Genomic DNA, 17,962 nt, shown 5'->3' with positions numbered 1-17,962 from the left:
GAGACAACTCTGTAATTTGTTGCACAATAATAAGTATAAACATTGATGTTTTAAATATTTTTTTTTCTGTTTCAGATAAATAAGTGGCATATAAACTGATAATTAGGAATAATTATTGAAAATAACTCCCCCTCAAGAAGACAGATAAGACAAAATTAGATATGCAGGTTTGAACTCTTCAATATTGGTCTCTTGAAATTGCTCTATCACCACATTTGACTATTTGGAAGTGGCCTAAGATGTTATTAATGGAAACAGGAAATGTTAGATAAAGGCTAGTTGACTGAAAACACTGTCTAATTGTCTGCATTGCAGGCCTGACAAACAGTAGTAAAATTATAAAATGATTAAAACATCTATTTTAATATTTTTAATAATTTGATTTTTTTACACTTTAAAAACAATACTCACACCCAAAACCACTAACCAGTGTGAAAACTCCAAAAAAGCAAATGTTTTCGATTTCCCTCCTGGGATCTTTGTCAGGCTTAATTAGTTCTTTCCAAAAACATTTGCTTTTTTGGAGTTTTCACACCAGTTAGTGGTTTTGGGTGCGAGTATTGTTTTTAAACATACCGGTGTGATAAGAGAGTACATTAATTTTTACACTTTATTAACAAAACTTAACACTCTAGCAATGTATTTATTAAAATAAAAAAGTTTTTGATCAGTTTAATTGATTTTCTTCATTACATAAATTTCTAATAAAAGAACATAATATAAAAGAACTCTAGATCTACTTTTTAAAATTTATACCTTGAGTTCTTTTATCCTATGTTCTTTTATTAGAAATTTATGTACTGAAGAAGATCAGTTAAACTGATTTGAAAATATTTTTATCTTATCTTAATAAATATGTTGCTAGAATTTCAAAGGTTGTTTTTATTTGCATCAACATTTTTCTCCAGTTGGGTACCACACTTTTGGATATAAGCCCTAGCACATTCATCACCAGACTGGCAACATTAAGACATGTTAAGGCATTGTTTCTAAGGCATATTGTGAGTTTGAATCCTGTTTTGGAACGAATACTTGTTTGTGAGATTTTAATGGAAATTGTGTTTGAGGATTAAGTGCTTTAAAAGCAATGATTCTCAAAGTGGGGTCATGAAAAATATTTGGGGGAGATCACTGAAAAATTAATGCCAGATCAATTTTTTTTTCAAATATTTTATAAATTTACTACGGATTCATGTTTAGAAATAATAGAAATAAAAAATATATAAAATAATTTTTACTTAAATAAATTGCACATATAAATAATAAAAACAATATACATATTTTAATACGAGCCTAATATTCATAAATTTGTGCACTATTGGGGAATCCTGAGCTCCACTCTCAGCCTAAACTATGATAGAACAATATTGTCATTTGGAACGGTGTTCACCAGCAGCATTGCGTCTGTAGGCAAGTCAAGTTACAAATACAGTAGAACATCGATTATCTGAAAACTGATCAACCAAAAGCTTTTCAGTCGGCAAATTTAAATTTCCACTAGTGCTGTGGTGCTGCAATACTTGGCTATGTCTTGGGCTACTCCAATATTATTTTAGTTGGTTAATTGGTATGCGTTTTTAGCTGGCAGCACTGGAGCGACAATGAGAGGGTACTTAACCCCCTCCCTCCGGGATGTTTTCCTACACATACTCATTCTTCGGGGGTCCTTTGAAATTTTTAAGTGCAAAAGGGGGTCGCGGACCAAAAAGTTTGAGAAACACTGCTTTAAAGCCACTAAAAATGGCACTGCACAAATATTCAATAAAATATAAATAATGTGTAATAACATGAATAATTACTGCTACAATACAAAATTGTATATGTACATTTAATTTATATCCATGTACAAGGAATATTTGTGTGTGTAAGTATGTTATGTGTAATAAATTAACAGCATTTACAACTCAGTAATTACATTTGTAACAACATTAAGGAACTGTTCATTTATTTTGACTTTAATAATTGTTATTATACCTTCTCAAATATTAAATTTCTTAAAAATAAGAAAACTTACCTGAAACATTGATGTTTCAGCATTTCCACTACTACTAGCAGACTTCTTATCTACTTTTACTTTCTTCTGTGGTGGATGACGCTGTAATAACAAAACAATAAATTTGATAAATAGGAAAATATTCCTGTAAAATGTTATGTATTTGAATTAGAGAAATGCTAAAGTTTTTTTATTAAAATGAATTAGTGATAAAACAGAAAGATCACACAATATTCAAACTATGGATAACCATATACCACTCATCAAAACTGCTATTAGAATATCTACTTATATAAGCCATTGATCCCACTGTGTATATGTCATCTGTAATCTGTCACGGAATGCCTAGAACACACACTAGGGGGCATCTGTAGTAATGATTTTCAGCTATTATTTAAATTAATAGTATAACTTATTTATTAACAGTATATATATTATTATTTTTATTTGTAATAGGAATTTATTATTTATATGAATTTTATTGTTTTATTTGTTTTGTCGAACCATTTATATTTTTTCTTGTTTTGTTCGGTTCAATGTCACAACTTAGTGAATTTATAAACACTTGGCAAATAATTCATCAATTTAATCCATAACCTTTACTTATAGAGATGCGTTTCGTGCTTTCGCCCCTCTTCAGTCTGTTACATAATAAACATATGTTGTATCTGGAGGACGTCAGTCCGACACCTTCCACACTATGTCTTCCCACCTAACTTGACTGCTTCCCCTGCATGTCTCACAATGTGTAACTTCTCACTCCCAGAATGCTGCACACAGCCACACCTACAACTGTATAAATATTCTCTTTAAGATATCTTATTTTAATAATTGTAACCAGCTTTTATGAATTTCTATGCTTAGGTCTTGTTAATATAATGCATTTAATTGATTCAAGAAATTTGTATTTGAAACGTTTGAAATTCTTGGCATTCCACAATCGGAATGACAAGAACCTGAAGCAGATTCTGGATTAAGGATCGAAAATGTTAGTTCACAATAAGCTATAAAGATAACATATTAAAATGAAACTAATCTAATGTCAATAGTTTCTTTTCAATTAGAAAAAAGGTATTATAACTAGAAATAGAATCCATAAATCTATCCAATTGAATTTCTTAAAATTATTCTATTAAAAAGTTCAATACAAAGAAATCCTTACTCTGATAATTTTTATTAACCTACAGTATGTTTAATCACTCAGTTAACTTTTGCAAAGAAAATCATGTATTACTTCTATGTATCAGTAAGTTATGGTTTAGTTTTGCTTCAAAAATTCAATTTTTATAGACTTCATTTATAATTACACATCTAGAAAATTTTTTTATACATTTGGCATTAAGTGTTTGATCCATTTAAACTTTGAAAATAAGAAAAAACAACATATACAACAACGTGATTCTATTAGTATTGTCAAATGATCTACTGCAGGCCTGATCTACTGGATTGAGCTAGCAGATCATTTGCATACTAAGAGAAAAAATATCTCACATTTAAGATAAAGCCAGAATTAAATTATTTTTCAGAATGAGTTATAAACATAAATTACAATTAGTATCAATTAAATTTTAACTGAAATTGCAGTATTTCTTCCTGGTAAATCTGATTCATTCACAGATCAATTGTATATAAATTAATAAACTGGTATATTGCAATTATACAGTATAATCACATGTTAAAAATAAACTTACATCTTCAGGACCAGAATCAGAATCACTACTACTTTGTTGAATTCTTGACTTTGATTTCTTACTTGACATTTTATAATATCTATATGAAAAACACAAATTTGTTAAAATCATTATATATAAGTAAATAAACTATTTTTCAAGATTTATAAAGATATTTAAAGAATAAAATTTTATGATTTAAATAATCAAATAATTTAATTTTATAATAATTCAGAGGAAGGTGCTATATTTATCTGCAATGTTGGTGCATTTTTTATGAAAATATATCATTATAGAAAATCTTATATCATCATCTCATCAGGAAATAAACAGAAAATAGATAATGTGACTCCTGAATCAAGTAAAAATATCCTAATCTCACAAAAAGGAATCTCTAAAAAAGCAGACTAAAAAAAAAATAATAATAATAATAAAATTTAGAGATTATTTACTCACTAATGATGATTAAAGAAATGATGATAAATCATTTAATCCACAAATCTTTTCAAAATAGCATTTGCTTCATTAGAAAAGCACAACAGACCAATCAGAATTAAAGACAAATGAAAAAACTTGAAAAGTCAGCTACAATTGCTGATAAAGGTATGAATGAAACTTTTTCCTTTCGAATTTGAAATCATATGAATATGATACTGTACTCTTATGTTAATCAATCCTAAAATTCCAGGGGAAATGGGAAAATTGAATGGAATAAAAAAATGAATTTAGAAAACATATTGGTAAATGTTTGAAGGAATTATAGTTAAATAACTACTCACCATACCGGATTAATGATAATGATGCACTCAGAACCAATTACGGTGTGGTAACGAAACAATGAAAAACAAACATTTTCGAACGTAATGAATTACAGTTATGGATTCAATTTGTACAATTATTATTTTGGGTTTAGTGGGTTATACTTGGTTGACACCAATAGTTGTGTACTATGCCGGATCAGAGTCAAGGCATAGCAACCAAGACAAAACTAAAATTAAATGTGATGTATGTATTTCTATTCAATTGTAATGTTCCCAGGTTTTTGTGTAGTGTGTGGGGTACCTGTAAAAGAGAGAACAACAGGTACAATAAGCTTCCTATCCATCCTCCACAGATGCTTTATTCTCTGGGTGAGTTCTGTGTACTTGCTAATTATTATTATTATAATAGAGATCAGTCACACTTAGTTTTAATTTATCTTCAATGCAATAAATTAAAAGTTTATTTTTATCTTTTATATTGTAATTTCTAAAAAATTATCTTAAAATTTATAAAATCATGAAAACTCATAACTCATTTAGGTATTACATTAACTGAAGTATTAAACTGTAATGATTAATTTAATCTTATGTGAGAAAGTACACATAAGGGCATGGTTCTCATCAGACTGATTTTAACACAAGACTGACTACTTAGAAGACAATTCTAAAAAATTATTTTTTTACTAATAATAATGCATTTCAAGCCTAACACTTATTTGGATCTTCTTCAGACTACAAAATAAAAAGTTTTTTATACAAGCAATATTTAAAGTACATTACAATTATAACAGAATGAACTTTGACATACTTGGTGTTGTCTTGGCATGTACAAATAAATTATCATAATTGTTATCCATAGACCACTTTCCATCTTTTATTACAAAAAAAAAAAAAAAAATGGAAAGAAAGCAGTTTATGGATAACAATTATAATAATTTATTTGTACAAGCCAACACCAAGTATGTCAAAGTTCATTCTGTTATAATTGTAATGTACTTTAAATATTGCTTGTATAAAAAACTTTTTATTTTGTAGTCTGAAGAAGATCCAAATAAGTGTTGGGCTTGAAATGCATTATTATTAGTAAAAAAATAATTTTTTAGAATCGTCTTCTAAGTAGTCAGTCTTGTGTTAAAATCAGTCTGATGAGAACCATGCCCTTATGTGTACTTTCTCGCATAAGATTAATTGTTACAAGCAAATATCATAAAATTGCTTTATTGTTATATCACATAAGTATATCTACACATTTTCAAAATATTTTCATAGCTATAATTTATAGAAAAATTTTATTTCTATCATTTTAATTTGGTTCTGTTTTTATAATATTGTGTGCTATCCTGTGGTAAATTGACCAAAGATGTTGCAACTCCCACTCCAGACCATTTGAACTAATAGATGGCTGATGCTGGGGTCTCTTCTGGTCACACAAATGGGTGATGGGCAACAAATCTGGAGACAAGGCAGACCAAGGAAGTGTGGCGATGTAACAAAGACATTCTTGGGAAATCCTACCTGTGTGCAGCTGAGCATTATTATGCTGGAAATTGCAATTTTGTCATGAAGAGCAACACACAAACGTTTGGATTTCCTAAATATTTCTGTGCTGTCAATGTTCCCTTGCACCACTACTATGACTGACTGACTGACATGTAAGACTGCTATGCACACCAGCATAAGACATTGAGCCACTCAAGGGCATACTAGAGGTGAGTGCTTCAGCAATCACCAGTAGTTCAATACTTCCTAACATAGTACTCACCTGTTTCCAACGAAACCAGGATTTATTGCTGAAGACTCTGCTATAAACACTACTAGATCATAGCAATCCCTGTTTCTGTCACAGAATCACTGCAAATGAAAACTGACAATATTGGGAGCTAATGAACAGGACGCATAACATTTACGATGCATGCAAATTTGTCTCTGCAAGTTGTTTCTGGATGGTGGACGAAAATGCCCTTGCAGCTGTTTGTGCTTTTCTGATGATCAGATGATTATTTCTCCTGGTAGTCTGTCTAGAGTTTGTCTGCCATATGTATACTTCCTCAGTCAGGTCAGAATATCTCAGACAGCAGGCAATTTGGCAAAACAGCCATCTTGTTTCTCTCAGCCCAATGATGTCTTCTTTCTCAAACATTGTCAGCTATAAATAATGTTTTTGACTCTTTTATAGGTATAACTGGCATTCAAGACATCCAAACTACAAGTGCATTGAAAATTCTAGACACTAAGCCTTTTCATTACAATACTGGAATAGTGATTTTAAAGCACTCTAGTAATATTAACTGGCTGCAATTAACCCTTCGTGAGTCGAACGGGTCTGACATACCCGGCGCGAACTTTAGTTAAAATTTTTTAATATTGAATATTTTCCAAAAAATCTGAAAAAATTAATATTCTTCTAACTTTCTATCCCGATTAACATGCTGTTAAATATTTTTGAATAACAACGCTCATTTTTGAGAAAAAAAATACTTTGGGTCTGTCAGACCCATGCGACTCATGATGGGGGTAAAAAAAAAACCGTTTAATTTGTCGCCGTTGCCGATAGCGAGTGTCGCAATAACTTTATCGCATTTAAGTTGTCGCGCGGTGTTTATTAAATCCTATCATATCGTTATTTATTTGTATATTTAAATTTTTGTTTTTTTTGTTATAATATTGTTTTTAAAAGTAATGTCTAATTACTTTTTAATTAATTTAATTATTTTTTATTCTTATCATATAATTTTTATTTATCACTTTTATAATTAATTTATGATTATTCCTCGTATATTGGGCGATGCAAGTTGGCTTTTTTCACTTTTACTAAGTAATCAGAAACTTGTGAAAACAGTCTAGCTATAAAATTTCAAAAAATGTCCTGCCCCCTCGGAAATGATCTTGGTAATCGAATTTACACAATCGCTATAAATTCTTTTGTTTTAATCGCGTTATAAGCTATAAATTGCTAATTAAATGTTCGACAGTGTTCAGATGAGTAAACATGTTTTTAAAATTGTTTAGCAATGAATATTTCCTGGAAACTCCATTTTCCTATAGTAAGTCTATGGAATATCTAGTTGTGAATTTTAGTATTATTTTAAATTTGTATTAAAAAAAAATTAAACACCGTAAACTGTAATATATTTACTGTACTGTAGTAATAAACCGGCCTTTATATCTGAATCGGTATCAATTTTCTTTTTTGATTATTTTTCACAATACAGTGTAATCTAAATAACACATGATTTGTTTACATTTGTTTATTCCTTTTTTTTTTATTTGTCGGGACGCTTTTCAGTACTTTGCCCTTTTTCTGTCAAGTTTATTTTGTTTAATGTATATTCTCATATACTTTAAACAAAATAAAGCCGTCAGAAGAGATCGGTGTGTCATTAAATCACTTTTATGGCGTTTTTAGTTCATTTCTGCTTCTGAGTTAGACTAGTACATTCAAGAAGACCTGTCGAGTAGTGAGAGGAGAATTCTGGTTTTAGTCGTTAGAACTCGTTTTCTGAAAATATCGGATAGCCTCAGTTCTAGACATGTTGAGACAGATATGCCAACTGAAACAGATTTGCAGGAGAGCAACCGAGTTAGCTCCTGATTGGTCGGCCAACAGATCTAAAAACTGTATATAAGGCAATGCCACCGTTGAAACTAGGAGAAACAAGCCTGGCCTAATAGACTATATTTGAGTGCCTTGTCTATAGTAAAGTAAAAATGTACGGAGATTTTATGATCGATTCAGAGATCGAGAATATAGTATATGAAGATGCTTCTTCGGAAGAAGAATGTGATTTTGTAGAAGTTAGATCTGAGAATACAGACACCGAGCAAGAGGAAAACGAAGATATATCAGAAGTAGGCTCACCTGCAGTTGCCTCATCATCACAAGTAGCAGCCTCGTCATCACAAACAGGTGAGCATTGTTTTTTCCTAGCTCGCGATGGAACCAGATGGAGTATGTGGGAATATCCTGCAACGAAGACAAGAAGAGAGAACTTGATTTATCTTATACCTGGTCCCATTGGAGAGGCTACAAACGCAAGGTCTATTTTTGAATGTTGGAATCTGTTCGTAACAGATGATATTTTAGATATCATAGTCATACACACAAATCAACAAATACAAAAAGTACAACCGCATTACGAAAGAGAACGTGATGCAAATACAACAGATCTGCAGGAAATAAAAGCACTAATCGGATTATTTTACCTTGCTGCGTATAAAAAGGTAAATCGCTGTCACGTTAACGAAATGTGGACAACGGACGGTACAGGATTCGAAATCGCAAGAACGGCCATGTCGGAGAGACGTTTTCGTTTTTTGTTAGCAAATCTCCGATTTGATGATAAACAGACGCGAGGTGAAAGACTAAAGTTTGATAAATTAGCAGCAGTCCGAACTTTTTTAGATGTATTTACGAATAATTGTATAAAGAATTACAATGTATCGGAATACTGTACCGTAGATGAGAAACTGGAAGGATTCAGAGGGCGGTGCGGATTCCGCCAGTATATACCAAGTAAACCAAATAAATACGGTATAAAAATATTCTTGCTAGTAGACAGTAAAACATTTTATACGCACAATTTAGAGGTTTACTGCGGAAAACAGCCCGATGGACCCTTCTCAGTATCGAATTCTGCGGACAGTGTAGTGAAAAGATTAACTAGGCCTATTGTTAACAGCGGCCGTAATATAACTACCGATAACTGGTTCACCAGTTTCAGTTTGGCTACAGATTTATTGCAAGACAAATTAACGCTAGTTGGTACCATCAGAAAAAATAGAAAAGAAATTCCTGCAGAATTTTTAAATATAAAAAATAGAAAAGTAAACAGTAGTAAGTTTGCATTTACTAAAGCGATCACTTTGGTCTCCTATGTGCCGAAAAAAAGTAAAAATGTATTGCTTTTGTCGTCATTACATCATAGTGAAGAAATTGATCGGGAAAATTTTCTAAAGAAAATCGATTTTCTTTAAAAATTAGACTGAAATCGATTTGTTTTGAGATTTTATCAGAAACATATTACAGTTTACGACTGGTCAATTTAAATTAAAATACAAATTTAAAATAAAAATTAAATTTTAATTCGGCGATTGCAGTGGCGTAGCGTAGTGAGAGCGGCAAAATTTCACAATAAATAATATCATCTTGTAAAAATACCTAAATAAGAGGGCAGGGAAATTTTCCTCCGCCCCAGGCGGCTGACACCCACGCTACGTCACTGGGCGATTGTCTAACGTTTGTTTACATTATAACCTTGATTTACGTGGAGGGTAGTTCTAATCTCAGTCAATTCCCACCAGACAATTTTGAAACGATGCTTACACGTTCATACGAAATATAACAACTAGAAGTTAGCTAATTAGACCCTAAACATTAAGGAATTAGATATAAGAAAAATAATTACAACTACGCGACAATCATATCGCATAGCTATAATTATTCTATAATCTAATAATTCAGATTAATCTGATAAAAATACTTTTAATTATAATCTGCTTTTATTATTTATTCATTTTTCATCGCGGCACAACAAAACAAACCTGAAAAGTTAGCCCGATCTACATAAGTAATTATGAATGAAATCGCTGCGTTTGATCGCGTTGCGACTGTTTTGTCGCGCGATACACAAAGCGCGACAAAAAACTTTAAAACTAAATTAAGATAATACAAATTGTGAAAATTATAAAATTTTTGATAATTGCATTTTGATAACATTCAGATATTGATATGCATGCCTTTTTACAGTTTTATTGTGTGAATATTTTATATTATAAAAAAAACAAATTACAGAATCGACAACATGTCATTAATTGCCGAATTTTTGATGGGCCCCTCATTATTTTTTCGATCGATTCATTTCGTGCAGAGAAAACATTTATATCTAAACTATCAACAAAGAATTTTGATAAATTGAATAATATTTTGACCGATGTCAATTTTTGAATTAGGTGATCGAGTTAAGCCTAACACACGACTATATCACATTAAAAATTAAAAATAAAATTCATGTGTGAAAATCTAACAAAACTATCTGTTAAATCTTAAAGATGACATTCTAATGAGTAAAACAAAATAAAACAGTTGTCAATTAGTCGATTTTAAACCCAAAAATAAGCATTTTTTAATAGAGCCATAAAACAATTAACGTTTATTGACTCTCGCGAAAGGGGGTAACGCGAAATCTATTTAAAAAATTTTTAGCAGTAGTACTGAATTTCTACTGACTTCACACGAATGAGTGAACTTTCTTCCCCATTTGAAAACAAACCCGATGATTATCGGTGAAACGTCAGATAACTTACAGCGAGTTGAAATTTGATATGTTTATTATTTTGTGATTTTTTCATCAAATTACGTAAAAATAAATATTAAAAAGACAATTTCGTCAATACAGAAGTAATTTATACTACTAGATAGAAAACAAAGCGTAGAATTTAACGAAAAAATTGTAGTTCCTCTACGCGATAGAAAAAATTTATTAATTTCAAAATAAAAATGACGGGTCTGACAGACCCATGCGACCAAAGTAAGAGAACGATTCCTAGCGACTCACGGAGGGTTAAAGCACAACTGTAATCATTTACATACATGCCTGAGACATAATTACTACAAAACTTGGCATATAGCTATATAGGCTAATTTTTTTGTCAATGATTATATATCTTCTGTCAAGTAAACTAACAAGTTATCAAAACACATTCATAATTCAAAAGAAAATCAATATATGATGATTAATTTATTTGTTTGAAAGTGTATTTTTTTCTAAATTTTGAATGTGTTTAAGTAAACTTGTTTGCTTGAAAGTTGTATGTTACATTTGGATAATTTATACTGTTTGCTGAACCAAAAGTACTATTTTGAAAAATGAAGCAAATGCCGAAAAATTAAAAAGTACATTATTTATTGTAAATATTCCAGTTTTATTAGATTAATGATAGATAAAACATAATGAACTTTCATTTGTAAGCTGCTTCTTTCTATATCAAGATGTTTAATATTTATTCTTTCTTTAATGAGTTGATTTCATGGAGTTTTACATCGAATTCAGCTAAGAGATATTGCAGATAATCTCCAAATAATTTTTCTGATAAATATTATAATAAATAATAATGATAAGCATTACTATCTAGAACAAATCATATGCTTTTATCCTTTGTCTTGTGGCAAGTATTCAATAGCATGTTCTTTTACATTATTATTTAATTATAGGTGCTAATTGCATGATCTCTTAAGAATGAGCAGAACAGCTGTTTTCCAACTATTACCTTATATGACTGTTGTCCCAGACAGAAAATTCTGTGACCTGATATTTGTTTACTTAATATCAAGCACGTACAATTATGTTATCTGGGTAAATCTTATTTATAATGTTCTTAGAGCTCATTAAATCTAATTTGTCAAGTTGATTTGTTAAGCCAGAAATAAAACCTGCAATTTCTTGAACAATGTTTTAAATTTATCCATTTTCCAGCAATTAAATTCACATTTGAACATTTTCAGCCACTCCTTTATCAGCCTACTTCAGGAAATGTCCAACAAAATGTAGTGTGATGTAAATAATTAATTACAAGAGTAAAATGTAAATTGTAAAAACATTTAAACATCGACATAAACTGTCAGCATAAAAAAAAAATACTTGTAAGAAAAATAATTCTTAACACTAAACTTTAAAATGTTCAAATTGTTACATGTAACTGATCTTTGTTTAATTTACTGTTTTTAAGTTTCTTCAGGGAAGTTGCAAAAAAGCAAAAGCTTTTTTGTAACTTCCCTGGTGTTTAAATTAAAAAAATAAAAATATTTAGGTATCCAGCTTCCTTAGTTTAGTTTTAGTGATGGAGGTAACTTGCATGGTCACAGTCAGTCACCAGGATGAGGAGATTAAAATTTGCAAAATATTGGGTTCATTTGTAGTCATTCCATGATTTATGAACATTCCCTAAGTTATCATCATCATCATCAAGAAGAATTCCATTGAAAAAAAAAAAAATTATAAGCAAAACAAAAACAAATATTTTATAATAATAGTAATAATCATCTACTTTGTTTTTAAAGGTTATGGAGTATAAGTTGTCAAATTTCCAACATATAAAAAATAAATATTAAGAGTCAGCTGTTTAAATATTAAAATTTGCATTTATCAAAGCAAATATTCTAATTACATATGTATCAATAAAAAGAATTAACAACCTTATCAGTGAAGTTAAATATAGTGATGAAGCTTGTTTAGTATATCATTAAAATGTTAATTTTTAGCAAGAAATTATTTATTGCAGGGATGAGCAACATGCAACCCGCGGGCCGCTTGCGACCCGTTAAACATGTTTATGCGGCCCGCCAAGCATTTCTATAATTGAATTTATTTTATCGACTTTCTCCCATCAATATATTGTTATAAAATTAATTATAATAAAATGGTAGTACATACTAAACCGAAACAATTTTTTGTGACGAGTTACTCACTTGTCGGCGACTTGTTCAAACATGCAATACGAACGCGCCGCGTCTGTGCTTGTTTGTGTTTGCTTCTGTCACACAATCAGTCAGACTGGTAAGCTGTTAACTAGCAATTTTAGCAATTCTTGTGTTTCTTGAAAGGCGTGAGTGCAATATTATTGTCAAAAAGGTAATATTAGAGTTTTTTTTATTCAAAATTAAGTTTTCCTACAAATTTTTTTAACTTTCAAATTTTTAATCCATAATAGCATGTCGGAAAAGCAAACAAAAAAACGGAAGGTTGCGGATGAGCACAGGCATTTCCAAGAAAAGTGGAAATTTGATTATTTTTTCACTTTCGTCAAAGATAAAGCTGTATGCTTAATATGCTCAGAGACTGTGTCGACATTAAAAGAATATAACATAAAAAGGCATTACGATACAAAACATGAACAACAATATAAAAACTTAACAGGACAACTCCGGATAGATAAGTTTAATCAAATGGAGAAAAACTTGGGAAACCAACAGGCTATTTTTAAAAATCAAGCTATTTTATCAAATACGGCAGTAAAGGCTAGTTTTGTTGTCAGTCAAATACTGGCAAAAAAAATGAAACCCTTTGCGGATGGAGAGATGATAAAAGAATGTCTGACTGCTGTTGCAGAAATAGCATTTCCTGATAAAATAAATATTATTTCAAACATTAGTTTATCAAGATTCACCATTGCAAGGAGAATTGAAGACTTGTCCGAGAACATAGCAACAACGCTTCGTGAACGCATTGCAAAATTCGAATACTGTTCTTTGGCACTTGATGAGAGTTGCGATATTAGCGATACAGCACAACTGGCTATATTTTTACGTGGTATTGACACCAAATTTAATATTACCGAAGAATTGTGTTCACTGATTCCAATGCAAGGGACTACAACCGGCAAAGACCTGTACGATGAACTAAAGTCTGTGTTGGAAAATTTTTCAATTTCATTAGAAAAGATTATTGGTATATCGACAGATGGAGCACGAGCAATGTCAAGCATGGAGGTAGGAGTATCGGGAAGGCTATTTCAAGACATTAAGAAGGTCGCAGGAAGGGAAATATTCGTTAACCACTGCATAATTCACCAGGAAAATTTGTGTGCGAAAAGATTGAGTTTGCCAAATGTCACAGTACCAATAATTAAACTAATCAATTTTATAAAGTCGCGCGCGTTAAATCACCGTGAATTTAAAGAATTCCTGAAAGATTTAGAAACTGAATATGGCGACGTGGTTTTTAATACCGAAGTACGTTGGCTTAGTAGAGGTGCAATGCTAAAAAGAGTATACAACTTAAAAAGCGAAATACAATTGTTCTTGGATATGAAGGGATATGCCTTTCCTCATTTTGGTAATAAAGAATGGATGTGCGATTTTGGGTTTCTTATCGACATGACTCAGCATCTCAATGATCTTAATGTGGAACTTCAAGGCAAAGGACAGTTTATTCACAATTTGTATGATAAAATTCAGGGCTTTGAGCGCAAATTAAAATTGTGGAAACAGCATCTTTTGCAGAATAATGTGTCTCACTTTCCACATTTAGAAAAAGAAAACGTTACTACTTCTCAAAAATACGCACAATATATAGACATTTTAATCAACGAATTTCAATTACGATTCCAAATGTTCAAAGCTGAGAAGACAGCGGTTTCCATGAAAATGTTTTCCTCGCCATTTAATATCGATGTGGATACAGTTCCCGAAGACTTTCAAATGGAAGTGATTGACATGCAGAATAATACCGATTTAAAAAATGTATTTTTCTCAGTAAACATCGAAAATTTTTATAAATCTTATGTGAGCCCTGAGAAATTTCCGCTTTTGACGAAAAATGCAAAGCAAATGATGTCTCTGTTCGGAAGTACGTATGTTTGCGAACAATTATTTTCAACCATGAAATTAATCAAAAATGACCACCGATCAAGACTGAGTGATGCACGATTAGAAAGCTGCGTACGTGTAGCTACCTCATCAATTCCGGCTGATATTGATCAGCTTGTATCGAAAAAACAGTGCCAAATTTCTCATTAAAAATTTCAAGTAAATTCGTTTTTCTGTTCTTTTCTTGTTTGTTTTTATTTTGCATTAAAATTTGTATATGAAATCTTTACTTTTTTAAATTTTATGTTTTTTTTATTCTAATGTTTATTATAAATAAAGTTTTGTAAATTATTAATAAGTGTTACTTTATGTGCGGCCCGCCAAAAAATTTTAGAATTTAAATTGGCCTGTTGATTAAAAAGGTTGCTCACCCCTGATTTATTGTGATATCATCACAATGCCATGCTGCAATTTTTAATCATATTTTTTAAAATATATAATTTAAAATATATGCTCTCCACCTCAAATTAGTACTGTAGTGTCTTGCCCCTGTACATCATATTTTACCTTTAACAATTGAGTCATTCTTAGGGATTGCAATCCAGCAGTGTTTTGAATCCAGCTGGATTTTTGCTGGATTGAAATCATTCCAGCTGGATCCAGCGCAGATGTATTTTTGGTGCAATAAAATGTTATCTATCTATCTATCCTGCAATTTATGTTTTTTTAATGAAATAAAACATTTTAAAAAAATACTTTAAAAGCTTTTATTATTTAGACTGATCACTATAAATCAGTAAAACTTCTTACACATTTAGGTAGTAAAATTAACTTTGGTTCGGTTTAACATTTGAGATAGAGATAATTAACTTTAAATGTTTAGTTAGATTATAACTATAATGTAATCTTTAAGTTAAATAATAGCAAAGGTAATTCTACTGATTAATTTATATTAATATATTATAAATAATGTAAGGACGGATAATCAGTGGCTAAGTGGCTATCAGTCTTACCAGATTTCATATATATAGACTCTACATATTAGTCTGTAGTTATTTATAGGTATGTAAAACTATGTACTGAAAGTAAAATAAGTTAAATAAACTACACCTTTATCAATCCAGCAAAATTTAATAAAATAATAACGTTTTCAATTGTTTTTAACGATCTTCCTCGGTTACAAAAAATAGAACATTAAATATAAAACATAAAATGTGTTCGGAATAAATATGAAAATTAACGGAAAACGCCCAACGGACAAAATATAGATAAACAAATGAAATAAATAGCGGAAAAAATATATACAGGGTGTTTTTTTTAAAAACTGATGGTACTCAGAAACATCTGTAGAGCAATCTAGCAGCCGGACTGTCGCCAAATTTGGGAGAGTGACTAAGGATGACATGGAAAAGAGATTCCACGAAGAAAAAAGTAGTACCTAAATTCGCCGGTAGAGGAGGATTTAACGCTGTTGTAGTGAAAAAGCTACCAGCACTTCACTGAAGAAAGGGTCATCAGTCGCTTTTTTCCACTTGCATGGCCGCCTCGCTCCGCGGATCTAACCCCATGTTACTTTTTCCTGTGGGGTTACTTAAAGTCCAAGGTCTATCTTAGTAGTGTCCCAAACTTGATGACTTTGAAGGACAACATTTCTCGAACTGTGATGAACATTCCTGCGGACGGCCATGTTACGTTCGGCCATAGAGAACACGGTGTTCAGTGTGCAATGAGTTGTCCAGCAGGACAATGATCACATTGAAGAAAGGAGAAGGTTATTTGCTGATTAATTAAACTTTCGTTATTACACTGAAACTTCTGTCTGATTATTCATTCGTGTGTTTGTTAATTGCAGCTGGATTTTATGCAGATTCTTAGCTGTTTTGCTACAACAGCGCCAAATCCACCCCTACCGCAAAATTTGGGTACTACTTTTTTCTTCGCGGAATCTCTTTTCCATGTCGTCCTTAGTCACTCTCCCAAATTTGGCGACAGTTCGGCTGTTAGATTGCTCTACAGATGTCTCTGAGTACCGTCAGTTTAAAAAAAAAAAACACTCTGTATGTAAGATCCAATGAAACTAGCATTGTCCGTTAATAACATTAATTAATGTAAAAGGATCTCCACACGGTAGACAATGAGTCCGCATCTCTATGGTTTATACAACCAGTTGTCATGTGCGCCTTGCAGATTTCCAATCTCTCAAGATGTTTGACCGTTTGCCTATTCTTCGTCGTTTTTATAATTGCCGCTTGATCCCATTGGACGTTAACATCCTTCTGTCTTGCGTATGATGCCAGCGCAGTGTTGTCAAGGTTCTTACTGATTATATATTTGTGCTCTTGAGCCTTTGTTTTAAACTGCGCATCGTTGCACCCACATAAACAAGCTTGGAATTGAAACGTTGGTTGTGTAAAGGCACCGAATATATACCCGTTGTTGAATTTCGATCCTTTTTCTTTTTATCGTTTCTTAAAAGTTTGAAAACAGTGGGATTACGTCGGTATACAATACGAAAATTATCAGACCTGGCAGTACATCTATGTATCTTGTTTAAAAAAATTGGGATGTAATTAAGCACTATTCTTATTATATTTATTCGAAACACATTTTATGTTCTATAGTTAGTGTATTTTTTTGTAACTGAGGAAGATCGTTAAAAGCGATTGAATACGTTATTATTTTATTAAATTTTTCTGGATTGATTAAGGTATAGTTTATTTATGAGTAATTTAATTATTAGTGTTAGTAAAGTAGTGAGTAAGTAATTAGTAGCAGTCTAGTGGTTAGCAAAGCGGCAACGCGACGACGTAGACTTTTTCGCAATTATTTAGAAAGTTAATTGAGTATTTGCGGATCCGCAGTGCTGGATCCAGCAGGCCGAAGAATGCGCTGGATCCAGCTGGATTGCTGGATGAGGGATCCAGCAATTGCAATCCCTAGTCATTCTATTAACCACTTTCAGGGGAAGAAGTTTGAATTGAAATAACACGATTTCTGGTTTGCATCGAAAGTTCATATATAATTAATCGGGACCTACTGCCCCTAAAGTTTCCATATTTGGTCTCAGATTTCATCTAACTCCTTTCTCAAGATTAAGAAAATATGGACAGATGGACAACAGTGGGAATTTATAGGTCTACAACTTTTTCAAATTGAAGCCCAATAAATAAAAACTAATAAAATTTGACTGATTAATAGATAAATTGAAAGAGATAATTAACAGCTCAACTAATCT

The 17,962-nt window shown here is 31.3% G+C and overlaps 1 protein-coding gene across 3 annotated transcripts in view; it reads right to left on the bottom strand.

Moving 5' to 3' along the window:
• Ssb-c31a (single stranded-binding protein c31A) overlaps window positions 1-17,962 on the bottom strand; it is a 30,974-nt gene that overhangs the window by 5,376 nt on the left and 7,636 nt on the right. For all 3 annotated transcript variants that reach the window (XM_067267827.1, XM_067267826.1, XM_067267828.1), the window contains exons 2-3: window positions 3,685-3,763; window positions 2,015-2,095 (exon numbers count right to left, since the gene is read on the bottom strand). In XM_067267827.1, the coding sequence (XP_067123928.1) occupies window positions 2,015-2,095; window positions 3,685-3,753 (150 nt within the window). In that variant the 5' untranslated portion in view covers window positions 3,754-3,763. The remainder of the gene's footprint in view (window positions 1-2,014; window positions 2,096-3,684; window positions 3,764-17,962) is intronic.

This window comes from Centruroides vittatus, unplaced genomic scaffold (assembly GCF_030686945.1).
Source record: "Centruroides vittatus isolate TY-2023 unplaced genomic scaffold, ASM3068694v2 contig_3088, whole genome shotgun sequence".
NCBI classification, from domain to species: Eukaryota; Metazoa; Arthropoda; class Arachnida; order Scorpiones; family Buthidae; genus Centruroides; species Centruroides vittatus.
Note: the sequence above shows the minus strand (reverse complement) of the source record. Positions and strands in the feature narration are given on the sequence as shown.